This window comes from Oncorhynchus masou, unplaced genomic scaffold (genome assembly GCF_036934945.1).
Source record: "Oncorhynchus masou masou isolate Uvic2021 unplaced genomic scaffold, UVic_Omas_1.1 unplaced_scaffold_825, whole genome shotgun sequence".
Taxonomy (NCBI): domain Eukaryota; kingdom Metazoa; phylum Chordata; class Actinopteri; order Salmoniformes; family Salmonidae; genus Oncorhynchus; species Oncorhynchus masou.
This window is the reverse complement of record NW_027014730.1, coordinates 286,270-313,115: the sequence shown is the minus strand read 5'-3', so window position 1 is coordinate 313,115 and position 26,846 is coordinate 286,270. Positions and strand designations below refer to the sequence as shown.

The following is a 26,846-nucleotide window of genomic DNA, read 5'->3' as shown; positions in this document are numbered from 1 at the left end:
AATTAAAGCTACCCCCAAAAAACTGCTTTCATACCAATACACTGTTTGTTCTGTCTGTTGTTTGTGCTGTTGTTACAGAGATTGATAAACAATAGATTTCTATCTTTTGTTTTTGTCCTATCCAATATTAGGTTAACATATGACCTGTGCTTCCATTCCATTACTGTAGCCAGTCTGTATTAAATGTACCTGTAATCATGTTCCATGTAAACCTATTATAGTCAATCTCCCTGTTTGTTTGTTTGTTTGTTTGTTTGTTTGTTTTGGCATTGGTTTAAGCTTCCTTTAACCGCTTAATTGATTTGATCTACTTAGAGCTCTCCGTTTAATACAAAATGGGTTCTCTATGGAGCTGTCCTCTGGCCTCCCTAATTCAACCCCCCTCCCCCTGTTTTTTTTTAGCCTGAACACCCCTCCAGGAACCAAGGTGAAGGTCCTTGGTACGGTCCAGGTGAAGAACGGCATTCTGCTTCTGGACGACTCCAAGATATCCGTCCTGGGAGGGGAGGTCGACCACATGATGGAGAAATGGGAACTGCAAAGGGTGAGGAAGAGGAGGTGTTTTACCCTTCGTTTTACAGCAGACTGTCTCTGTGACTGTGTTCCAAACAGTACCTTATTCCCTACATAGGGCGTGCACTTCAAAAGTAGTGCACTAGACTCTTTATACTATACGGGGAATAGAGAGCCTGCACCTCAAGTGGTAGTGTTTATTACGCTGTTACTGGACAGTTGTTCGTCCTGCGTTGTATAGGGCGTTGTAAAGGGCGTTGTATAGGGCGTTGTAAAGGGTGTTGTAAAGGGCGTTGTAAAGGGTGTACTAAAGGGCGTTCTAAAGGGTGTTGTAAAGGGTGTACTAAAGGGGCCGTTGTAAAGGGCGTTGTAAAGGGCGTTGTAAAGGACGTTGTAAAGGGCGTACTAAAGGGCATTGTAAAGGGCGTTGTAAAGGGCGTTCAAAAGGGCGTTCAAAAGGGCGTTGTAAAGGGCGTTGTAAAGGGCGTTGTAAAGGGCGTTCTAAAGGGCGTTATATAGGGCGTTGTATAGGGCGTTGTAAAGGCCGTTATAAAGGGCGTTGTAAAGGGTGTTGTAAAGGGCGTTGTAAAGGGCGTTGTAAAGGGCGTTCTAAAGGGTGTTGTAAAGGGCGTACTAAAGGGCGTTGTAAAGGGTGTACTAAAGGGCGTTGTAAAGGGCGTTCAAAAGGGTGTTCAAAAGGGCGTTGTAAAGGGTGTACTAAAGGGCGTTGTAAAGGGCGTTGTAAAGGGCGCTGTAAAGGGCGCTGTAAAAGGCGTTCTAAAGGGAGCTGTAAAGGGCGTTCTAAAGGGCGTTGTAAAGGCCATTGTAAAGGGCGCTGTAAAGGGCGCTGTAAAGGGCGTTCTAAAGGGCGCTGTAAAGGGCGCTGTAAATGGCGACCTGAAGGCCGTTCTAAAGGGCGTAGTACTAAAGGGGGGTTTAGATTTTTACATCAGCAAATAACCTTCAATTCATTACATTTTATCTGTTATCAAAATTATTAAATTTATTCAATGACATTATTCAATGACATTATTCAATGACATTTAAAAAAATAAATAAAATCGTTCTCAAAAAAGTTTGTATATTGTCCCATACAATAATCTGTTCTCTTATTGATTAAAAAAAATAAATATCTAATCTAATTTTATTGGTCACGTAAACATGTTTAACAGATGTTATTGGTCACGTAAACATGTTTAGCAGATGGTATTGGTCAGGTAAACATGTTTAGCAGATGTTATCTAATTACACAACATATACCCAATACACATCTACACAACTTATACCCAATACACACACATCTACACAACAAATACCCAATACACACACATCTAATTACACAACATATACCCAATACACACACACATCTAATTACACAACACATACCCAATACACACACATCTACACAACATATACCCAATACACACACATCTACACAACATATACCCAATACACACACATCTACACAACATATACCCAATACACACACACATCTAATTACACAACATATACCCAATACACACACATCTAATTACACAACATATACCCAATACACACACATCTAATTACACAACATATACCCAATACACACACACATCTAATTACACAACACATACCCAATACACACACACATCTAATTACACAACATATACCCAATACACACACACATCTAATTACACAACATATACCCAATACACACACCCATCTAATTACACAACATATACCCAATACACACACACATCTACACAACATATACCCAATACACACATCTACACAACTTATACCCAATACACACACATCTACACAACATATACCCAATACACACACATCTAATTACACAACATATACCCAATACACACACATCTAATTACACAACATATACCCAATACACACACATCTAATTACACAACATATACCCAATACACACACATCTACACAACATATACCCAATACACACACCCATCTAATTACACAACATATACCCAATACACACACATCTACACAACATATACCCAATACACACACCCATCTAATTACACAACATATACCCAATACACACACACATCTACACAACATATACCCAATACACACACATCTACACAACTTATACCCAATACACACACATCTACACAACATATACCCAATACACACACATCTACACAACTTATACCCAATACACACACATCTACACAACTTATACCCAATACACACACATCTACACAACTTATACCCAATACACACACACATCTAATTACACAACATATACCCAATACACACACACATCTAATTACACAATATATACCCAATACACACACATCTAATTACACAACATATACCCAATACACACACATCTACACAACATACACCCAATACACACACATCTAATTACACAACACATACACACAAATCTAAATAAAGGAATGGAATTAAGAATGTCTAAATATATACTCAAGGGCGTTCTAAGTTCTTCTCCCCTTTGACCTCCAGAGCTTGGCCAAACACAGCAGGAGTAACATCGGAAGAGAAGGTGGAGCCCCTCCCTTCGTGCCCTTCGGACAGGTACGACCTGCCAATATTTAACTGGTTCCATGCACAGCCAATCAGACTGATTCTCTCTCTGACTAACCAATCAGACTGATTCTCTCTCCGTTGACTAGCCAATCAGACTGATTCTCTCTCCGTTGACTAGCCAATCAGACTGATTCTCTCTCTGTTGACTAACCAATCAGACTTATTCTCTCTCCGTTGACTAACCAATCAGACTTATTCTCTCTCTGTTGACTAACCAATCAGACTTATTCTCTCTCTGTTGACTAACCAATCAGACTGATTCTCTCTCTGTTGACTAACCAATCAGACTGATTCTCTCTCTGTTGACTAACCAATCAGACTTATTCTCTCTCCGTTGACTAACCAATCAGACTGATTCTCTCTCCGTTGACTAGCCAATCAGACTGATTCTCTCTCCGTTGACTAACCAATCAGACTGATTCTCTCTCTGTTGACTAACCAATCAGACTGATTCTCTCTCTGTTGACGAACCAATCAGACTGATTCTCTCTCAGTTGACTAACCAATCAGACTGATTCTCTCTCCGTTGACTAACCAATCAGACTGATTCTGTCTCCGTTGACTAACCAATCAGACTGATTCTCTCTCCGTTGACTAACCAATCAGACTGATGAAATTGTCGTCTCTCTGTGCTCCTCAGAAGTGTGTAAGGAATGAGGAAGTGGACTCCAGAGAGCTGGACACCAGGAAGACTCTGGTCAGCACCAGTGTGGTGAAGACGGCTGACGAGAACGAAGAGTTTGAGAAGCAGAGGCTAGCAGCCATCGCTGAGGTGGCCAAAAACAAAGAGGTGTGTGTGTGTGTGTGTGTGCGTGTGTGTGTTTGGTTTTATCCCTGTTGTCATAGCTATAGTAACTGGACCGCTCATGTCTGTGAAACTCTGTCCGTGTCCCACTGTGTGAGTTGGTCCAGCTCTGAGTGTCTTTTGACCTCCTCTGAAGGGAACTCGGACGTTTGGCGGCGGAGGCAATGCTGGCGGGAACCTCGTTAATACTGGCGGTCGGGACCGGCGAGGCGGAGGAGACCGAGGAGACAGGGACTCGCACCGGCAGAGACGAGAGGAGAGGACGGAGGAGTCCAGCCGTCCAGAGGGAAACTACAGAGAGCTCGGGAGTTACCGGGAACAACCAAACTACCGAACGAGGCAATTACTGCGAGCTGGTGAGGGCTTTGACCTTTTGACCCAGTGTTTCCCTTAGCTCTGTGTAGGCGGGTGGGTCTCTTTCCTCTGTCTAAAAGCCCCCAAACCCCTGGCTCCTTTCAGTTTTAATTAAAGATGTTTGAGGTCTTTGTGGTCAGGAGAATAACTCTGGTAAAATATGCCTTGGCTCTCTGGTTTTGGGCTGGACCTGTCTAGGCTTCACAACAACAACAAGAAGTCAGCTAAATTCATTTGTTTAATCTAGATTCCTGGTTTGCAGTGTCTCTGATTTAGGTTTTTATTGAGCCGTTTTGGTGTCAGAGTCAGATGGTGGTTTAGGGTCTGATTGTGAAATAATGTCAGGGACCCTCATCGATTTCAGACGATGTGGGACTGGGCCTCAACAACAACGAGTCTTTCATTCAGTTGTGTAATGTAGACTCCTGGCTTGCAGTAAGACCCCTCCCTTCCCCCATTAGGCCGTCTCCCAAAGGGCACAATATTCCCTCTATAGTGCACTACTTTAGACCCTATTCCCTATATAGTGTACTACTTTAGACCCTATTCCCTCTATAGTGTACTACTTTCGACCCTATTCCCTCTATAGTGTACTACTTTAGACCCTATTCCCTCTATAGTGCACTACTTTAGACCCTATTTCCTCTATAGTGCACTACTTTAGACCCTATTCCCTCTATAGTGCACTACTTTAGACCCTATTCCCTCTATAGTGCGCTACTTTAGACCCTATTCCCTCTATAGTGCGCTACTTTAGACCCTATTCCTATACAGTGCACTACTTTAGACCCTATTCCCTATACAGTGCACTAGTTTTGCAAGTAGGGAATAGAATGCCATTTGGGACATGGGCTATGTTTCCTCCTCAGTGCGTCTTGACGGGGGGGTGGGGGAGGAGGGAGCGAGGGGGAGGATGGGGGAGGAGGGGACAGGAGAGGTGGAGGGGGAGGGGAGAGGGGAGGATGGGGGGGAGGGGGGACAGGAGAGGTAACAGATTAAGGAGATAATCTGAGGAGTCTCAGTAGAATAGAAAGGCTGTTAATCTTGAGCAGACAGTAGAAGTGGTGATGAACTGTGGATGGAGTTTTATGGGGTGAATGAAGACCTGAGAGAGGGAAGATCAAATGGGGGGGGTGAATGAAGACCAGAGAGAGAGAAGTTCAAATGTGTGTGTGGGGGGGGGGGGTCAATGAAAAACCAGAGAGAGAGAGGGAAGTTCAAATGGGGGGTTAATGAAGACCAGAGAGGGAGGAGTTCAAATATGTGTGGGGGGTTAATGAAGACCAGAGCGGGAAGAGTTCAAATATGTGTGGGGGGGGGGGGTTAATGAAGACCAGAGAGGGAGGAGTTCAAATATGTGTTGGGGGGGTTAATGAAGACCAGAGAGGAAGGAGTTCAAATATGTGTTGGGGGTTAATGAAGGCCAGAGAGGGAGGAGTTCAAATATGTGTGTGTAGGGGGGGGTTAATGAAGACCAGAGAGGGAGGAGTTCAAATATGTGTGGTGGGGGGTTAATGAAGACCAGAGAGGGAGGAGTTCAAATATGTGTGGGGGGGTTAATGAAGACCAGAGAGGGAGGAGTTCAAATGTGGGGGTGGGGGTTAATGAAGACCAGAGCACTGTATTTATACATGACATTTGAAATGTCTTTATTCTTTTGGAGCTTCTGTGAGTGTAATGTTTACTGTTCATTTTAGTTGTTTATTTCACTTCTGTTTATCTATTCCACTTGCTTTGGCAATGTTAATGTATGTTTTCCATGCCAGTAAAGCCCAGAAAATTGAATTAAGCGAAGTGTCACCTCTCCTAAGTTCCAACATAATAAAGACATTTCAAATGTCATGTTATGTCAATATACTCCCCATTTGAACGACCCTCCCCCATTTGAACGACCCTCCCCATTTGAACGACCCTCCCCCATTTGAACTCCCCTCCCCCATTTGAACTCCCCTCCCCCATTTGAACTCCCCTCCCCCATTTTAACTCTAACTCCTCTTTATCTCTCCTTTTTCCCTCCTCCCTTCACCCCCGCATTATTTATCTCTGCTACTATCCCCCTCATCCCATCCCTCCATCCTCCCTCATCCCATCCCTCCATCCCCCCTCATCCCATCTCTCCATCCCCCCTCCCATCCCCCCTCCCATCCCTCCATCCCCCCCCTCCCATCCCTCCACCCCCCTCCCATCCCTCCACCCCCCTCCCATCCCTCCACCCCCTCCCATCCCTCCATCCCCCCTCCCATCCCTCCATCCTCCATCCCCCTCCCTCCTCCATCCCCCCTCCCTCCATCCACCCTCCCATCCCTCCATCCCCCTCCCATCCCTCCCTCCATCCCCCTCCCATCCCTCCACCCCCCCCTCCCATCCCTCCACCCCCCTCCCATCCCTCCATCCCCCCTCCCATCCCTCCATCCTCCATCCCCCTCCCTCCATCCCCCTCCCATCCCTCCATCCCCCTCCCATCCCTCCATCCTCCATCCCCCCTCCCTCCATCCCCCTCCCATCCCTCCATTCTCCATCCTCCCTCCCTCCATCCCCCTCCCATCCCTCCATCCTCCACCCCCCTCCCTCCATCCCCCCTCCCATCCCTCCATCCTCCATCCCCCTCCCTCCATCCCTCCATCCCCCATCCCTCCATCCTCCATCCCCCTTCCCATCCCTCCATCCCCCCTCTCATCCCTCCATCCCCCCTCTCATCCCTCCATCCCCCTCCCATCCCTCCATCCCCCTCCCTCCATCCCTCCATCCTCCCTCCCCCATCCCTCCATCCCCTCCCTCCATCCCTCCATCCTCCCTCCCATCCCTCCAACCCCCTCCCATCCCTCCATCCCCCTCCCATCCCTCCATCCCCCCTCCCATCCCTCCATCCCCCTCCCATCTCTCCATCCTCCCTCCCACCCCTCCATCCTCCCTCCCATCCCTCCATCCCCCTCCCATCCCTCCATCCCCCTCCCTCCATCCCCCCTCCCCTAGGTGGATGAGCGGGCCCTAAGGGACATTATGGAGATGGGGTTTGATAAGGAGGATGCTCGTCAGGCCCTGATGGACAACAACAACAACATGGAGGTGGCTCTCAACAGTCTACTGACGGGGACCTTCAAACCCCCCCACCCCGAGGAACCCAGCAGACCCCCACCCAGAGGTAAGCCCTACCCCCCCCCATCCAGAGGTAAGCCCTGCCCCCCATCCAGAGGTAAGCCCTGCACCCCCCACCCAGAGATAAGCCCTGCCCCCCCCATCCAGAGGTAAGCCCCTGCTCCCCCACCCAGAGGTAAGACCCCCCCACCCAGAAGTAAGCCCCCCACCCAGAAGTAAGCCCCCCACCCAGAGGTAAGCCCCCCACCCAGAGGTAAGCCCCCCACCCAGAGGTAAGCCCTGCTCCCACCCAGAGGTAAGCCCTGCTCCCACCCAGAGGTAAGCCTACAACATGACCTACTACGTAATAACTATAGAATCCCACTGTGACGTTTCTGCTGCGTCTGTTTCCTCCATGCAGCAGACAGAGGAAGGGGTCGTGGTCGGGGTCGGTCCAGTAGGTTTGGGGGTGAGGATGAGGAGGAGGGAGCAGGAGGAAGACCGTCAGGACCCAGCACTCTGTTTGACTTCCTGGAATCCAAGATGGGGAGCTTCTCCCTACAAGGTACAGTCCTGTCCTTTACCAATAGTCTTCTCCCTACAAGGTACAGTTAGGAGTCCTGTCCTTTACCAATAGTCTTCTCCCTACAAGGTACAGTTAGGAGTCCTGTCCTTTACCAATAGTCTTCTCCCTACAAGGTACAGTTAGGAGTCCTGTCCTTTACCAATAGTCTTCTCCCTACAAGGTACAGTTAGGAGTCCTGTCCTTTACCAATAGTCTGCTTCCTTCCTGGGGAAGTTTGCATCCTCAAACATTTGTTTGGCGCTTATTTGTTCAGCTTCAGTTGATGGGAACTTGATTCGTCTTTGCACTTGACGACATAGTGCATCACGCACTGCACTAACCACCCGGCTCACAGAGGACTAGCTCCCCCTTTCCCTGCAAGCAAAAGGCTTGAAAGGTTCCCGATGCTTGGTATCTCAGGGCTATCATGATTTGTAGGATGATTGGAAGAGGGCTTGATCTCATGGTCTTTTTTAAGTTTTAATTTAGAATGTCAGCCAAGTACATGATAGAGTGTGGTGGTCGTCGATATTTCCTCATTAGAACATGGTCAGGGACATGTAGAGGATCCATCCGATCTTTTAAGAGGTCTCTGTGGGTTCTCCCTCTCGAGCAGCTACCCAAAGATCTTCCATCCTTTTTAATGTACAGTGTCATAGTAAGCTTTGAATCACTACATATACCTGTTTGATTATTCTGTTTTTGACTATTGTTATTTTATTAATACATTTAGCTTTGTCATCATTTGATTTTATATGACCATTTCAACAATTATTATTATTATTATTTTAATATTCATTATTTAGTCAAATATGTCAAAAGCTTTTCAAGTGAAGGTTTACATTGATGTTTTTAGTTATAATGTGTTTTTAAAATGCTCACGGCCTGGGCCGGTCTGCACAAGACAAGGGTTCAGCTGTCCTAAAGTTAAGTACATTTCCAAGAAGAAATCCTAAAGCATTATTTTCAAGAATCCCATTTCTTCGTTTTTCTTAGAGGAAGAAACATAGCAACAAAAAAGCTAAGAACATTTCCAATAACTTTATTGAGGAATAGCAACTTTGCTTAACTTTTTTCAGAAGTCTAGTTAAGGAAAAAAAATGACAGTTAAGAAGAAATTTCTTAAAGAAGGATTTGTAAATCTGAGTCCTTTAGCAATAGTGTTCATCAGGGGTTTTTGGCTACAGTTTAAACGCATATTGGTTTTAACAATAAAGAAGCAATTTTATCTACTTCCATTGTCTTCCAAGAGTTGCTGAATCTCCGGTCTCTACTTTACTTTGCTCCTGAGTTCATGCACATTGATGGGAGAGCGAGGTCCCAGCAGGGATCGCTCCCTTCCTCTACTTTTATCCCGCTGTGATGCCTGCTTTCAACCTGACATTTTGTTTCCACAAAGCACATAGCAGTTTGTTACAGCTATTTGTGACATATTTTGAAAGGGTAGTTTTCTCTTCCAGGTAGATAATACCTTTCTTTCTGTTCCTGTTGTTCTTTCTGATTCAAACTCCAGCATCAAAGATGAACTGTCATTCAAAACTCCTTCAAGTATTGTACATTTTTATAAGAAATATAGACTTTTGTAAGAAACGATGTACTGTGTAAATCTGTGTTGAAGTGGCTCCATGAACATGTACCGTTCTCCTCTGGAGACCAGGGTTCATAGTCTCTAGTCCTGTAGTCCTGTCTCTGGTATTATAGTCTCTGGTGTTATAGTCTCTGGTGTTATAGTCTCTAGTCCTGTCTCTGGTGGTATAGTCTAGTCCTGTCTCTGGTGTTATAGTCTCTGGTGTTATAGTCTCTGGTGTTATAGTCTCTGGTGTTATAGTCTCTGGTGTTATAGTCTCTAGTCCTGTCTCTGGTGTTATAGTCTCTGGTGTTATAGTCTCTAGTCCTGTCTCTGGTGTTATAGTCTCTGGTGTTATAGTCTCTGGTGTTATAGTCTCTGGTGTTATAGTCTCTAGTCCTGTAGTCCTGTCTCTGGTGTTATAGTCTCTAGTCCTGTAGTCCTGTCTCTGGTGTTATAGTCTCTAGTCCTGTCTCTGGTGTTATAGTGTATGGTGTATATCTGTGTTGAAGTGGCTCCATGAACATGTACCGTTCTCCTCTGGAGACCAGGGTTCATAGTCTCTAGTCCTGTAGTCCTGTCTCTAGTGTTATAGTCTCTGGTGTTATAGTCTCTGGTGTTATAGTCTCTAGTCCTGTCTCTGGTGTTATAGTCTCTGGTGTTATAGTCTCTAGTCCTGTAGTCCTGTCTCTGGTGTTATAGTCTCTAGTCCTGTCTCTGGTGTTATAGTCTCTAGTCCTGTAGTCCTGTCTCTGGTGTTATAGTCTCTGGTGTTATAGTCTCTAGTCCTGTAGTCCTGTCTCTGGTGTTATAGTCTCTAGTCCTGTAGTCCTGTCTCTGGTGTTATAGTCTCTTGTCCTGTAGTCCTGTCTCTGGTGTTATAGTCTCTGGTGTTATAGTCTCTGGTGCTGTAGTCCTGTCTCTGGTGTTATAGTCTCTGGTGTTATAGTCTCTGGTGTTAGAGTCTCTAGTCCTGTAGTCCTGTCTCTGGTGTTATAGTCTCTGGTGTTATAGTCGCTCGTGTTATAGTCTCTGGTGTTATAGTCTCTGGTGCTGTTGTCCTGTCTCTGGTGTTATAGTCTGTGGTGTTATAGTCTCTAGTCCTGTCTCTGGTTTTATAGTCTCTGGTGTTATAGTCTCTAGTCCTGTCTCTGGTGTTATAGTCTGTGGTGTTATAGTCTCTAGTCCTGTCTCTGGTTTTATAGTCTCTGGTGTTATAGTCTCTAGTCCTGTCTCTGGTGTTATTGTCTCTGGTGTTGTAGTCTCTAGTCCTGTCTCTGGTGCTGTATTCCTGTCTCTGGTGTTATAGTCTCTAGTCCTGTCTCTGGTGTTATAGTCTCTAGTCCTGTAGTCCTGTCTCTGGTGTTATAGTCTCTGGTGTTATAGTCTCTAGTCCTGTAGTCCTGTCTCTGGTGTTATAGTCTCTAGTCCTGTAGTCCTGTCTCTGGTGTTATAGTCTCTTGTCCTGTAGTCCTGTCTCTGGTGTTATAGTCTCTGGTGTTATAGTCTCTGGTGCTGTAGTCCTGTCTCTGGTGTTATAGTCTCTGGTGTTTTAGTCTCTGGTGTTATAGTCTCTGGTGTTAGAGTCTCTAGTCCTGTAGTCCTGTCTCTGGTGTTATAGTCTCTGGTGTTATAGTCTCTGGTGTTATAGTCTCTCGTGTTATAGTCTCTGGTGTTATAGTCTCTGGTGCTGTTGTCCTGTCTCTGGTGTTATAGTCTGTGGTGTTATAGTCTCTAGTCCTGTCTCTGGTTTTATAGTCTCTGGTGTTATAGTCTCTAGTCCTGTCTCTGGTGTTATAGTCTGTGGTGTTATAGTCTCTAGTCCTGTCTCTGGTTTTATAGTCTCTGGTGTTATAGTCTCTAGTCCTGTCTCTGGTGTTATTGTCTCTGGTGTTGTAGTCTCTAGTCCTGTCTCTGGTGCTGTATTCCTGTCTCTGGTGTTATAGTCTCTAGTCCTGTCTCTGGTGTTATAGTCTCTGGTGCTGTAGTCTCTCATGCTGTAGTCCTGTCTCTGGTGCTGTAGTCTCTGGTTCTGTAGTCCTGTCTCTGGTTCTGTAGTCCTGTCTCTGGTGCTGTAGTCCTGTCTCTGGTGCTGTAGTCTCTGGTGCTTTAGTCCTGTCTCTGGTGCCGTAGTCCTGACTCTGGTGCTGTTGTCCTGTCTCTAGTCCTCTCTGGTGTTATAGTCTCTGGTGTTATAGTCTCTGGTGTTATAGTCTCTGGTGTTATAGTCTCTGGTGTTAGAGTCTCTGGTGTTAGAGTCTCTAGTCCTGTAGTCCTGTCTCTGGTGTTATAGTCTCTGGTGTTATAGTCTCTGGTGTTATAGTCTCTGGTGTTAGAGTCTCTGGTGTTAGAGTCTCTAGTCCTGTAGTCATGTCTCTGGTGTTATAGTCTCTGGTGTTATAGTCTCTGGTGTTAGAGTCTCTGGTGTTATAGTCTCTGGTGTAATAGTCTCTGGTGTTATAGTCTCTGGTGTAATAGTCTCTGGTGTTATAGTCTCTAGTGTTATAGTCTCTGGTGTTATAGTCTCTGGTGCTGCAGTCCTGTCTCTGGTGTTATAGTCTCTGGTGTTATAGTCTCTAGTGTTATAGTCTCTGGTGCTGTAGTCCTGTCTCTGGTGTTATAGTCTCTGGTGTTATAGTCTCTAGTCCTGTCTCTGGTGTTACAGTCTCTGGTGTTACAGTCTCTGGTGTTATAGTCTCTGGTGTTATAGTCTCTCGTCCTGTCTCTGGTGCTGTAGTCCTGTCTCTGGTGTTATAGTCTCTGGTGTTATAGTCTCTGGTGTTATAGTCCCTAGTCCTGTCTCTGGTGTTATAGTCTCTGGTGTTATAGTCTCTGGTGTTATTGTCTCTGGTGCTGTAGTCTCTTATGCTGTAGTCCTGTCTCTGGTGCTGTAGTCTCTGGTGCTGTAGTCCTGTCTCTGGTGCTGTAGTCATGTCTCTGGTGCCGTAGTCCTGACTCTGGTGCTGTAGTCCTGTCTCTGCTGTTATTGTCTCTGGTGTTATAGTCTCTGGTGCTGTAGTCCTGTCTCTGGTGTTATAGTCTCTGGTGTTATAGTCTCTGGTGGTATTGTCTCTGGTGCTGCAGTCCTGTCTCTGGTGCTGTAGTCTCTGGTGCTGTAGTCCTGTCTCTGGTGCTGTAGTCCTGTCTCTGGTGCTGTCGTCCTGTCTCTGGTGCTGTAGTCCTGTCTCTGGTGTTATAGTCTCTGGTGCTGTAGTCCTGTCTCTGGTGCTGTAGTCTCCGGTGCTGTAGTCCTGTCTCTGGTGCTGTAGTCTCTGGTGCCGTCGTCCTGTCTCTGGTGCTGTAGTCTCTGGTGCCGTCGTCCTGTCCTCTCCTCTGGTGGTTACAGTGAGGAGCCAGGCCAGATGGTCTGTGTCTCTCTACAGAGGGTATTAATCTGTATAAACCAGTGCTGCCGTTAGTTAAGTCTCTGACATCAGTGTGTCGGCATGGCGACAAACTGACATATGGTTCACCACAGAGGGGAAGTGGACAGTCTCTAGTCCTGTAGTCCTGTCTCTGGTGTTATAGTCTCTGGTGTTATAGTCTCTAGTCCTGTAGTCCTGTCTCTGGTGTTATAGTCTCTAGTCCTGTAGTCCTGTCTCTGGTGTTATAGTCTCTTGTCCTGTAGTCCTGTCTCTGGTGTTATAGTCTCTGGTGTTATAGTCTCTGGTGCTGTAGTCCTGTCTCTGGTGTTATAGTCTCTGGTGTTTTAGTCTCTGGTGTTATAGTCTCTGGTGTTAGAGTCTCTAGTCCTGTAGTCCTGTCTCTGGTGTTATAGTCTCTGGTGTTATAGTCTCTGGTGTTATAGTCTCTCGTGTTATAGTCTCTGGTGTTATAGTCTCTGGTGCTGTTGTCCTGTCTCTGGTGTTATAGTCTGTGGTGTTATAGTCTCTAGTCCTGTCTCTGGTTTTATAGTCTCTGGTGTTATAGTCTCTAGTCCTGTCTCTGGTGTTATAGTCTGTGGTGTTATAGTCTCTAGTCCTGTCTCTGGTTTTATAGTCTCTGGTGTTATAGTCTCTAGTCCTGTCTCTGGTGTTATTGTCTCTGGTGTTGTAGTCTCTAGTCCTGTCTCTGGTGCTGTATTCCTGTCTCTGGTGTTATAGTCTCTAGTCCTGTCTCTGGTGTTATAGTCTCTGGTGCTGTAGTCTCTCATGCTGTAGTCCTGTCTCTGGTGCTGTAGTCTCTGGTTCTGTAGTCCTGTCTCTGGTTCTGTAGTCCTGTCTCTGGTGCTGTAGTCCTGTCTCTGGTGCTGTAGTCTCTGGTGCTTTAGTCCTGTCTCTGGTGCCGTAGTCCTGACTCTGGTGCTGTTGTCCTGTCTCTAGTCCTCTCTGGTGTTATAGTCTCTGGTGTTATAGTCTCTGGTGTTATAGTCTCTGGTGTTATAGTCTCTGGTGTTAGAGTCTCTGGTGTTAGAGTCTCTAGTCCTGTAGTCCTGTCTCTGGTGTTATAGTCTCTGGTGTTATAGTCTCTGGTGTTATAGTCTCTGGTGTTAGAGTCTCTGGTGTTAGAGTCTCTAGTCCTGTAGTCATGTCTCTGGTGTTATAGTCTCTGGTGTTATAGTCTCTGGTGTTAGAGTCTCTGGTGTTATAGTCTCTGGTGTAATAGTCTCTGGTGTTATAGTCTCTGGTGTAATAGTCTCTGGTGTTATAGTCTCTAGTGTTATAGTCTCTGGTGTTATAGTCTCTGGTGCTGCAGTCCTGTCTCTGGTGTTATAGTCTCTGGTGTTATAGTCTCTAGTGTTATAGTCTCTGGTGCTGTAGTCCTGTCTCTGGTGTTATAGTCTCTGGTGTTATAAGTCCTGTCTCTGGTGTTACAGTCTCTGGTGTTACAGTCTCTGGTGTTATAGTCTCTGGTGTTATAGTCTCTCGTCCTGTCTCTGGTGCTGTAGTCCTGTCTCTGGTGTTATAGTCTCTGGTGTTATAGTCTCTGGTGTTATAGTCCCTAGTCCTGTCTCTGGTGTTATAGTCTCTGGTGTTATAGTCTCTGGTGTTATTGTCTCTGGTGCTGTAGTCTCTTATGCTGTAGTCCTGTCTCTGGTGCTGTAGTCTCTGGTGCTGTAGTCCTGTCTCTGGTGCTGTAGTCATGTCTCTGGTGCCGTAGTCCTGACTCTGGTGCTGTAGTCCTGTCTCTGCTGTTATTGTCTCTGGTGTTATAGTCTCTGGTGCTGTAGTCCTGTCTCTGGTGTTATAGTCTCTGGTGTTATAGTCTCTGGTGGTATTGTCTCTGGTGCTGCAGTCCTGTCTCTGGTGCTGTAGTCTCTGGTGCTGTAGTCCTGTCTCTGGTGCTGTAGTCCTGTCTCTGGTGCTGTCGTCCTGTCTCTGGTGCTGTAGTCCTGTCTCTGGTGTTATAGTCTCTGGTGCTGTAGTCCTGTCTCTGGTGCTGTAGTCTCCGGTGCTGTAGTCCTGTCTCTGGTGCTGTAGTCTCTGGTGCCGTCGTCCTGTCTCTGGTGCTGTAGTCTCTGGTGCCGTCGTCCTGTCCTCTCCTCTGGTGGTTACAGTGAGGAGCCAGGCCAGATGGTCTGTGTCTCTCTACAGAGGGTATTAATCTGTATAAACCAGTGCTGCCGTTAGTTAAGTCTCTGACATCAGTGTGTCGGCATGGCGACAAACTGACATAGTTCACCACAGAGGGGAAGTGGACACAGTCAACAGAGAGGGATGGGTTTCATTTCCTGCCTTTCATGAGGAGACATTACCGTTTGATGTTTGGGCTCATTTCAAGTGTTTAGATGTTTGAAACCAGAGTTTGGGATCATTTTTTACTGAACTCTGGCAATGACTTTAGTTTCTGCCTTCTTTGTTTAAAAAAAAAAAGTATCTAATGATGTTTGTTTCGATTTGATTTGTTTCTCAGGTCTCCAATTAAAAGACCGTATCTAGAACTTATTAAGCATGTTTGTGTGTGTACACGTTAGGGATGTGACCAATGGGATGTGACCAATGGGACGTGACCAATGGGATGTGACCAATGGGATCTGACCAATGGACAATGTTGCTTCACGTTTAATCTGCATTATTTTTACAAATAATTTTCTGTTAAAACTATACAAAAAAATCAGAAAATTCCACGTCAATTTACAATGCAGAATAATGATCCTATTAATTCACAATGCAGAATAATTAATTCTCGATGCAGAATAATTAATTCTCGTGCAGAATAATTAATTCTCGATGCAGAATAATTAATTCTCGATGCAGAATAATTAATTCTCGATGCAGAATAATTAATTCTCGATGCAGAATAATTAATTCTCGATGCAGAATAATTAATTCACCCTGCAGAATAATTAATTCAGAAGCAGAATAATGGTCCTAATAAGGACCTCTAGGGACAGACAGTGAAATCTCCCTCAGTCAGACAGTGAAGTAAAATCTCCCTCAGTCAGACAGTGAAATCTCCCTCAGTCAGACAGTGAAATCTCCCTCAGTCAGACAGTGAAGTGAAATCTCCCTCAGTCAGACAGTGAAATCTCCCTCAGTCAGACAGTTAAAATCTCCCTCAGTCAGACAGTGAAATCTCCCTCAGTCAGACAGTGAAACCTCCCTCAGTCAGACAGTGAAATCTCCCTCAGTCAGACAGTGAAACCTCCCTCAGTCAGACAGTGAAATCTCCCTCAGTCAGACAGTGAAGTAAAATCTCCCTCAGTCAGACAGTGTAATCTCCCTCAGTCAGACTGTGAAATCTCCCTCAGTCAGACAGTGAAATCTCCCTCAGTCAGACAGTGACATCTCCCTCAGTCAGACAGTGAAATCTCCCTCAGTCAGACAGTGAAACCTCCCTCAGTCAGACAGTGAAATCTCCCTCAGTCAGACAGTGAAGTAAAATCTCCCTCAGTCAGACAGTGTAATCTCCCTCAGTCAGACAGTGAAATCTCCCTCAGTCAGACAGTGAAATCTCCCTCAGTCAGACAGTGAAATCTCCCTCAGTCAGACAGTGAAACCTCCCTCAGTCAGACAGTGAAACCTCCCTCAGTCAGACTGTGAAATCTCCCTCAGTCAGACAGTGAAATCTCCCTCAATCAGACAGTGAAACCTCCCTCAGTCAGACTGTGAAATCTCCCTCAGTCAGACAGTGAAATCTCCCTCAGTCAGACTGTGAAATCTCCCTCAGTCAGACAGTGAAATCTCCCTCAGTCAGACAGTGAAATCTCCCTCAGTCAGACAGTGAAATCTCCCTCAGTCAGACAGTGAAATCTCCCTCAGTCAGACAGTGAAATCTCCCTCAGTCAGACAGTGAAATCTCCCTCAGTCAGACAGTGAAATCTCCCTCAGTCAGACAGTTAAATCTCCCTCAGTCAGACAGTGAAATCTCCCTCAGTCAGACAGTGAAATCTCCCTCAGTCAGACAGTGAAATCTCCCTCTAGGGACAGACAGTGAAATCTCCCTCAGTCAGACAGTGAAATCTCCCCCAGTCATATCCCCTGGAAAGCACCTCTGCTTCGGTATGTTTGTCTGTAAAGTGTACACGACAGCTTTTTAAATGCCAAAACCAAACGTTCTCTGGAGAGTCGAAGCGCCCGCTGAACGGGTATTCTACTTGTCTGTAAAGGAAGGTCGCTTCTGAGGTGGGACGAACGTCCATCACGAGGCGTCCAGAACTGTCCATCAAATTAATCTTGAGCTGCCTGTGGGATAAACAATCGTACAGCCTGCCTGCCTGCTCACAGACCCATCTTTACATCTTGTTAAATACCATGACTTGCCAATTTCATTTATTTTATTTCACCTTTATTTAACCAGGTAGGCCAGTTGAGAACAAGTTCTCATTTACAACTGCGACCCTGACCAAGATAAAGCAAAGCAGTGCGACACAAACAACAACAACAGAGTGACACATGGAGTAAACAAACGTACAGTCAATAACACAAAATAAAACTCTGTTCAAATGTAGTTAGGAGACATTTAGGAGACTGCAAATACATCTTCCTTGAGGAATTGCCTCCTGAGATTCAGTATTTTAGAAAACGGAGACAGGATTAGTTCCCGTCCTATCTATCAGTATAGGCAGGTCAGACACCAGACAGACAGAACCGTGCACTAGGTCTATCTATCAGTATAGGCAGGTCAGACACCAGACAGACAGAACCGTGCACTAGGTCTATCTATCAGTATAGGCAGGTCAGACACCAGACAGACAGAACCGTGCACTAGGTCTATCTATCAGTATAGGCAGGTCAGACACCAGACAGAACTGTGCACTAGGTCTATCTATCAGTATAGGCAGGTCAGACACCAGACAGACAGAACCGTGCACTAGGTCTATCTATCAGTATAGGCAGGTCAGACACCAGACAGACAGAACCGGGCACTAGGTCTATCTATCAGTATAGGCAGGTCAGACACCAGACAGACAGAACCGTGCACTAGGTCTATCTATCAGTATAGGCAGACAGACACCAGACAGACAGAACCGGGCACTAGGTCTATCTATCAGTATAGGCAGGTCAGACACCAGACAGACAGAACCGTGCACTAGGTCTATCTATCAGTATAGGCAGGTCAGACACCAGACAGACAGAACCGTGCACTAGGTCTATCTATCAGTATAGGCAGGTCAGACACCAGACAGACAGAACCGTGCACTAGGTCTATCTATCAGTATAGGCAGGTCAGTCACCAGACAGACAGACAGAACTGTGCACTAGGTCTGTCTATCAGTATAGGCAGGTCAGACACCAGACAGACAGAACTGTGCACTAGGTCTATCTATCAGTATAGGCAGGTCAGACACCAGACAGACAGAACCGTGCACTAGGTCTATCTATCAGTATAGGCAGGTCAGTCACCAGACAGACAGACAGACAGACAGAACCGTGCACTAGGTCTATCTATCAGTATAGGCAGGTCAGACACCAGACAGACAGAACTGTGCACTAGGTCTATCTATCAGTATAGGCAGGTCAGACACCAGACAGACAGAACTGTGCACTAGGTCTATCTATCAGTATAGGCAGGTCAGACACCAGACAGACAGAACCGTGCACTAGGTCTATCTATCAGTATAGGCAGGTCAGACACCAGACAGACAGACAGAACTGTGCACTAGGTCTATCTATCAGTATAGGCAGGTCAGACACCAGACAGACAGACAGAACTGTGCACTAGGTCTATCTATCAGTATAGGCAGGTCAGACACCAGACAGACAGAACCGTGCACTAGGTCTATCTATCAGTATAGGCAGGTCAGACACCAGACAGACAGAACCGTGCACTAGGTCTATCTATCAGTATAGGCAGACAGACACCAGACAGACAGACAGAACCGTGCACTAGGTCTATCTATCAGTATAGGCAGGTCAGACACCAGACAGACAGACAGAACCGTGCACTAGGTCTATCTATCAGTATAGGCAGGTCAGACACCAGACAGACAGACAGAACCGTGCACTAGGTCTATCTATCAGTATAGGCAGGTCAGTCACCAGACAGAACCGTGCACTAGGTCTATCTATCAGTATAGGCAGGTCAGACACCAGACAGACAGAACCGTGCACTAGGTCTATCTATCAGTATAGGCAGGTCAGACACCAGACAGACAGACAGAACCGTGCACTAGGTCTATCTATCAGTATAGGCAGGTCAGACACCAGACAGACAGAACCGTGCACTAGGTCTATCTATCAGTATAGGCAGGTCAGACACCAGACAGACAGAACCGTGCACTAGGTCTATCTATCAGTATAGGCAGGTCAGTCACCAGACAGACAGACAGAACCGTGCACTAGGTCTATCTATCAGTATAGGCAGGTCAGTCACCAGACAGACAGACAGAACCGTGCACTAGGTCTATCTATCAGTATAGGCAGGTCAGACACCAGACAGACAGAACCGTGCACTAGGTCCATCTATCAGTATAGGCAGGTCAGCCACCAGACAGACAGAACCGTGCACTAGGTCCATCTATCAGTATAGGCAGGTCAGCCACCAGACAGACAGAACCGTGCACTAGGTCCATCTATCAGTATAGGCAGGTCAGCCACCAGACAGACAGAACCGTGCACTAGGTCTATCTATCAGTATAGGCAGGTCAGACACCAGACAGACAGACAGACAGACAGAACCGTGCACTAGGTCTATCTATCAGTATAGGCAGGTCAGACACCAGACAGACAGAACCGTGCACTAGGTCTATCTATCAGTATAGGCAGACAGACACCAGACAGACAGACAGAACCGTGCACTAGGTCTATCTATCAGTATAGGCAGGTCAGACACCAGACAGACAGAACCGTGCACTAGGTCTATCTATCAGTATAGGCAGGTCAGACACCAGACAGACAGAACCGTGCACTAGGTCTATCTATCAGTATAGGCAGGTCAGACACCAGACAGAACCGTGCACTAGGTCTATCTATCAGTATAGGCAGGTCAGCCACCAGACAGACAGAACTGTGCACTAGGTCTATCTATCAGTATAGGCAGGTCAGACACCAGACAGACAGAACCGTGCACTAGGTCTATCTATCAGTATAGGCAGGTCAGACACCAGACAGAACCGTGCACTAGGTCTATCTATCAGTATAGGCAGGTCAGACACCAGACAGACAGACAGAACCGTGCACTAGGTCTATCTATCAGTATAGGCAGGTCAGACACCAGACAGACACCAGACAGAACCGTGCACTAGGTCTATCTATCAGTATAGGCAGGTCAGTCACCAGACAGACAGACAGAACCGTGCACTAGGTCTATCTATCAGTATAGGCAGGTCAGACACCAGACAGACAGACAGAACCGTGCACTAGGCCTGCCTATCGGCAAACAAAAACTACCTTTTGTGTATCCAATTTGGTTGAAATGTTTTAAATATTCACACGTGTGTGTGTGTGTGTTCTCTCTGGGTTTCTCCTCCAGAGCCAAAGAGCCAGTCCTCCCAGAGGCATCACGAGGGTAAGATGGCTTTCCCTCCTAACAGCCAGTCCCAGGACAGGTACCCCCAACGCAGCGACAGGTCAGACGGGAGGAACGACTGGTCCAGGAACGACAGATCACGGAAGGAGAGAAACGAGAGGAACGACAGATCAGACTTCAGGAACGACAGGAACGACCGACCACCTCGTTTCCAGAGGGATAGTGACAAGGATTTCCCTAAACCTGGCCACGACCCCTCGATCTCCACATCCACCCCAGCCCCAGCTCCAGCAGGGGGCCGGCAGGGCCAGGAGAGAGCCCAGGACAGAGGCCAGGAAAGGGGCCAGACACAGGAGAAGGCCCCTCCTGGAGGTGGAGGAGGGTCAGAGAGGTGGAGAGAGGCCCAGCATGAGAGACAAACAGCCAGGGAGGCCAGAGGACAGACATCAGTGTTCTGCCCTGCTGCTACGTACCCCGCCCCCGGCCAGCGGAACAGAGAACCCAGACGGAACCCAGGGGGATTCTTCTGGTTCTAGAACCTTCCAGCAGGGAATCAGAGTAGGTTCTAGTTCTGGTTCCGGAGGGTTCCAGAACCAAAGTCGGCGAGAGCAGCACTCGGTACCCGATCTGTCGTTTAATAAGAGAGGAGGAGGAGGAGGAGGGATGAAGCAGGACAACGGACCTGCACCAGCTGCCTCTAAACCAGGCCAGCACCAGACAGAGTCCAGTTCTAACTGTGTATCAGAACCTAAAGGGGTCCAGAGATCTGACAGCGGAACAGACAACAGGTATGAATACTGGATTAGACTTGATTGGGAACATCGTCTCATCAAATCACATTGTTATTGATCACATACACATGGTTAACAGATGTTATTGGTCACATGGTTAGCAGATGTTAGAGGAGACAGGACTAGAGACTATAACACCAGAGACTATAACACCAGAGACAGGACTAGAGACTATAACACCAGAGACAGGACTAGAGACTATAACACCAGAGACTATAACACCACAGACAGGACTAGAGACTATAACACCAGAGACTATAACACCAGAGACAGGGGGGTGGGCCTTGGACATTCTCAATTATGGTTAGCAGATGTTAATGGTCACATACACATGGTTAGCAGATGTTAATGGTCACATACACATGGTTAGCAGATGTTATTGGTCACATACACATGGTTAGCAGATGTTAATGGTCACATACACATGGTTAGCAGATGTTATTGATCACATACACATGGTTAGCAGATGCTAATGCGAGTGTAGCGAAATGCTTGTGCTTCTAGTTCCAACAATGCAGTAATAACCAACGAGTAATCTAACCTCACAATTCCACAACTACTACCTTATACACACAAGTGTAAAGGAATGAATAAGAATATGTACATATAAATATATGAATGAGCGATGGTACAGAACGGCACAGGCAAGATGCAGTAGATGATATAGAGTACAGTATATACATATACATATGAGATGAGTAATGTAGGATATGGAAACATTATATAAAGTAGCATAGTTTAAAGTGGGTAGTGATACATTTATTACATAAAGATGCAGTAGATGGTATAGAGTACAGTATATACATATGAGATGAGTAATGTAGGATATGTTAACATTATATAAAGTAGCATAGTTTAAAGTGGTTAGTGATATATGTATTACATAAAGATACAGTAGATGATATAGAGTACAGTATATACATATGAGATGAGTAATGTAGGGTATGTAAACATTATATTAAGTGGCATAGTTTGTATGGATACTTGATGAGACTTGACTATGAATGTCGTCTCGTTGTCGATGTCATCCGTGTTTATGAATACAACGTGCGAGAGTGGACTGTTTTCTAATGTGTGTGCAGTGCTTTTCATTCTCGGGACACGGCGACGCCAATGAAGAAAGGTGCATTCTGGGATGTGCAGTAACGTTGTGTTGTATTGTAGAGCTGAGCCCAACAGCAGACGGAGAGGAGGAGGGGGGAAGTCCCACAGGGAAAGGCCCAACTCTGACAACTTTGACCGTTACCGGGACAACGGACCGTCGAACTCCTCTACGTCGTGGGCGGGGCAAGAGAAGGACTGTAGCGCCGGGACGCAGGACTGGGCGTGTCCCGTGGTGAGTCTCGTCCAGTGAAAGGCCAAGTGGGCAGCGGCCCTGGCACGGGGGCCACACCTCCAAAACGGTGACTCGTCAACGGAACACCGGACAGGGCCAATCAAACAACAGAACTACTCCTCTGGTCCCGCCCCCAGGGAGAGGGAGGAGCCACACAACAGGAACAGCACTAACCCCGCCCATAACAACTCCAACACCGCCCCTAAGAAGAGAACGGGGCAGGTCAAAGGGCAGAGGTCAGACCAGAGGTCAGACCAGGGGCAGGTTGGGACCATGGAGCCTGCAGTGGCTCAAGGCCTGGGGAACTTGAAACCAGGAGACCAGGTTCTCGCGCTCTACTGGGAAGACAACAAGGTACAACTATATTAACACTGGAGTCATGGTTAGATAGATGGGAGTCATGGTTAGATAGATGGGAGTCGTGGTTAGATAGATGGGAGTCGTGGTTAGGTAAATGGGAGTCAGGGTTAGATAGATGGGAGTCGTGGTTAGATAGATGGGAGTCATGGTTAGATAGATAGGAGTCATGGTTAGATAGATGGGAGTCATGGTTAGATAGATGGGAGTCATGGTTAGATAGATGGGAGTCATGGTTAGATAGATGGGAGTCATGGTTAGATAGATGGGAGTCATGGTTAGATAGATGGGAGTCATGGTTAGATCGATGGGAGTCATGGTTAGATCGATGGGAGTCATGGTTAGATAGATGGGAGTCATGGTTAGATAGATGGGAGTCATGGTTAGATAGATGGGAGTCATGGTTAGATAGATGGGAGTCATGGTTAGATAGATGGGAGTCATGGTTAGATAGATGGGAGTCATGGTTAGATAGATGGGAGTCATGGTTAGATAGATGGGAGTCATGGTTAGATAGATGGGAGTCATGGTTAGATAGATGGGAGTCATGGTTAGATAGATGGGAGTCATGGTTAGATAGATGGGAGTCATGGTTAGATAGATGGGAGTCATGGTTAGATAGATGGGAGTCATGGTTAGATAGATGGGAGTCACGGTTAGATAGATGGGAGTCATGGCTAGATAGATAGGAGTCATGGTTAGATAGATGGGAGTCATGGTTAGATAGATGAGAGTCATGGTTAGATAGATAGGAGTCATGGCTAGGTAGATGGGAGTCATGGTTAGATAGATGGGAGTCGTGGTTAGATAGATGGGAGTTGTGGTTAGATAGATGGGAGTCATAGTTAGATAGATGGGAGTCATGGTGAGGTAGATGGGAGTCATGGTTAGATAGATGGGAGTCATGGTTAGGTAGATGGGAGTCATGGTGAGGTAGATGGGAGTCATGGTTAGATAGATGGGAGTCATGGCTGTGTGTAATGACACCTCTGTGTAGTTCTACAGGTCCAGGATAGATGCTGTGTGTAATGACACCTCTGTGTGTAGTTCTACAGGTCCAGGATAGATGCTGTGTGTAATGACACCTCTGTGTGTAGTTCTACAGGTCCAGGATAGATGCTGTGTGTAATGACACCTCTGTGTGTAGTTCTACAGGTCCAGGATAGATGCTGTGTGTAATGACACCTCTGTGTGTAGTTCTACAGGTCCAGGATAGATGCTGTGTGTAATGACACCTCTGTGTGTAGTTCTACAGGTCCAGGATAGATGCTGTTCATCCCTCCGGTCTCACGGCCGTCGTGGTCTTCACTGAGTATGGAAACTGTGAGGAGGTCCTTCTACACAACATCAGACCGGTCAGCACGGACTTCTGGGTAAGCATTTACGGGACTACAGTTGCTCTGTCTCGACTCACCTTTCCACGATCCCTCACGTCCTCTCTCCTCTCCAGCTTCTCAAACCGTATTGGAGGAGAATGTCCAAGGCTCCCCCCCCCCCCCCACCCCTAGTCTGTCTCCTCTAATGGGTTTTAGAGAATGAGGAGAGGAAAAGAGGATGTGAGGAGACGAGGAAAGACTCATTGAGAATGTCCAAGGCCCCCCCCACCCCCCACCCCTAGTCCGTCTCCTCTAATGGGTTTTAGAGAAGGAGGAGAGGAAAAGAGGATGTAAGGAAACGAGGAAAGACTCATTGAGAATGTCCAAGGCCCCCCCCCACCCCCACCCCCACCCCTAGTCCGTCTCCTCTAATGGGTTTAGAGAAGGAGGAGAGGAAAAGAGGATGTAAGGAAACGAGGAAAGACTCATTGAGAATGTCCAAGGCCCCCCCCCACCCCCCCCACCCCTAGTCCGTCTCCTCTAATGGGTTTTAGAGAAGGAGGAGAGGAAAAGAGGATGTAAGGAAACGAGGAAAGACTCATTGAGAATGTCCAAGGCCCCCCACCCCTAGTCCGTCTCCTCTAATGGGTTTTAGAGAAGGAGGAGAGGAAAAGAGGATGTAAGGAAACGAGGAAAGACTCATTGAGAATGTCCAAGGCGCCCCCCCCCCACCCCTAGTCCGTCTCCTCTAATGGGTTTTAGAGAAGGAGGAGAGGAAAAGAGGATGTGAGGAAACGAGGAAAGACTCATTGAGAATGAGCCTTCGTTCTGCCTAATAGAAAGTCCTAAGATGGCGCCTCATATTCAGGTGTGAAGACACAGACTGACACAACGTGGTTTAGCCTTCAGGAAGGTCTGCTGCTCTCATATCAGCTCTTAAACCAGCGCAGTGCATTCACAGTGTCTTTAGTCCAGAGTGCAGATCTAGGATCAGGTCAGAACGGCGGAGGGAGGGAGGGAGGGGGAGGGAGGGAGAGAGGGAGGGACGGAAGGAGGGGGGAGGGAGGGACGGAAGGAGGGGGAGGGAGGGAGGGACGGAAGGAGGGGGAGGGAGGGAGGGGGGAGGGGAGGGACGGAAGGAGGGGGGGAGGGGGGGGGGGGGAGGGAGGGACGGAAGGAGGGGGAGGGAGGGAGGGAGGGACGGAAGGAGGGAGGGAGGGAGGGAGGGAGGGAGGGAGGGAGGGAGGGAGGGAGGGAGGGGGGGGGACGGCGGGGAGGGAGGGAGGGAGGGACGGCGGGAGGGAGGGGAGGTCGGGAGGGAGGGAGGGAGGGAGGGAGGTCGGGAGGGGAGGGAGGGAGGGAGGGAGGTCGGTCGGTCGGTAGGTAGGGGAGGAGGGAGGGAGGGAGGAGGGAAAGAGGGAGGGTGGCAGGGTAGCCTAGTGGTTAGAGCGTTGGACTAGTAACGGTTGCAAGGTTGCAAGTTCAAACCCCCGAGCTGACAAGGTACAAATCCGTCGTTCTGCCCCTGAACAGGCAGTTAACCCACTGTTCCTAGTCCGTCATTGAAAATAAGAAGTTTTTCTCAACTGACTTGCCTAGTTAAATAAAGATAAATAAAAAAAAAAAGAATAGAATCGTATTCAGTATGATTTAAATAAACAAACTGATGGTAGGTCTGTATGTGTGGCGGCAGAAGGAAGAGGAGGGGCTAGAGTACCGGCGCGGGGGAGATGGGCAGCCTAGGACCACCACGAGGACACGACCCACGGTCCAGTATTACCAGCCGCCCAGGGCCAGGGACTGACCACATCATGGTACAGACAGGTAACACCTGGACACTAGGGCCAGGGACTGACCACATCATGACTGAGTTACGGTACAGACACAACACCTGGACACTACATGACTGAGTTACGGTACAGACAGGTTACACCTGGACACTACATGACTGAGTTACGGTACGGACACAACACCTGGACACTACATGACTGAGTTACGGTACAGACAGGTTACACCTGGACACTACATGACTGAGTTACGGTACAGACACAACACCTGGACACTACATGACTGAGTTACGGTACAGACAGGTGACACCTGGACACTACATGACTGAGTTACGGTACGGACACAACACCTGGACACTACATGACTGAGTTACGGTACGGACACAACACCTGGACACTACATGACTGAGTTACGGTACGGACAGGTTACACCTGGACACTACATGACTGAGTTACGGTACAGACACAACACCTGGACACTACATGACTGAGTTACGGTACGGACACAACACCTGGACACTACATGACTGAGTTACGGTACGGACAGGTGACACCTGGACACTACATGACTGAGTTACGGTACAGACAGGTTACACCTGGACACTGTGGACACTACATGACTGAGTTACGGTACGGACAGGTTACACCTGGACACTACATGACTGAGTTACGGTACAGACAGGTTACACCTGGACACTACATGACTGAGTTACGGTACGGACACAACACCTGGACACTACATGACTGAGTTACGGTACAGACACAACACCTGGACACTACATGACTGAGTTACCACGGACACAACACCTGGACACTACATGACTGAGTTACGGTACAGACAGGTTACACCTGGACACTACATGACTGAGTTACGGTACAGACAGGTTACACCTGGACACTACATGACTGAGTTACGGTACAGACAGGTGACACCTGGACACTACATGACTGAGTTACG

At 47.2% G+C, this 26,846-nt stretch overlaps 1 protein-coding gene across 1 annotated transcript in view; it reads left to right on the top strand.

Annotated features, from left to right (window-relative positions):
• LOC135537729 (tudor domain-containing protein 3-like) overlaps positions 1–25,975 on the top strand; it is a 48,542-nt gene extending 22,567 nt beyond the window's left edge. Inside the window, 13 exon segments of the mRNA XM_064963760.1 lie at positions 403–544; positions 3,001–3,072; positions 3,725–3,874; positions 4,026–4,241; positions 7,217–7,385; positions 7,740–7,883; positions 20,305–20,803; positions 20,805–21,089; positions 22,257–22,417; positions 22,420–22,475; positions 22,477–22,782; positions 24,033–24,158; positions 25,795–25,975. Of these exon segments, the coding sequence (XP_064819832.1) occupies positions 403–544; positions 3,001–3,072; positions 3,725–3,874; positions 4,026–4,241; positions 7,217–7,385; positions 7,740–7,883; positions 20,305–20,803; positions 20,805–21,089; positions 22,257–22,417; positions 22,420–22,475; positions 22,477–22,782; positions 24,033–24,158; positions 25,795–25,905 (2,437 nt within the window). The 3' untranslated portion in view covers positions 25,906–25,975.
• Positions 25,976–26,846: the final 871 nt, after the last annotated feature.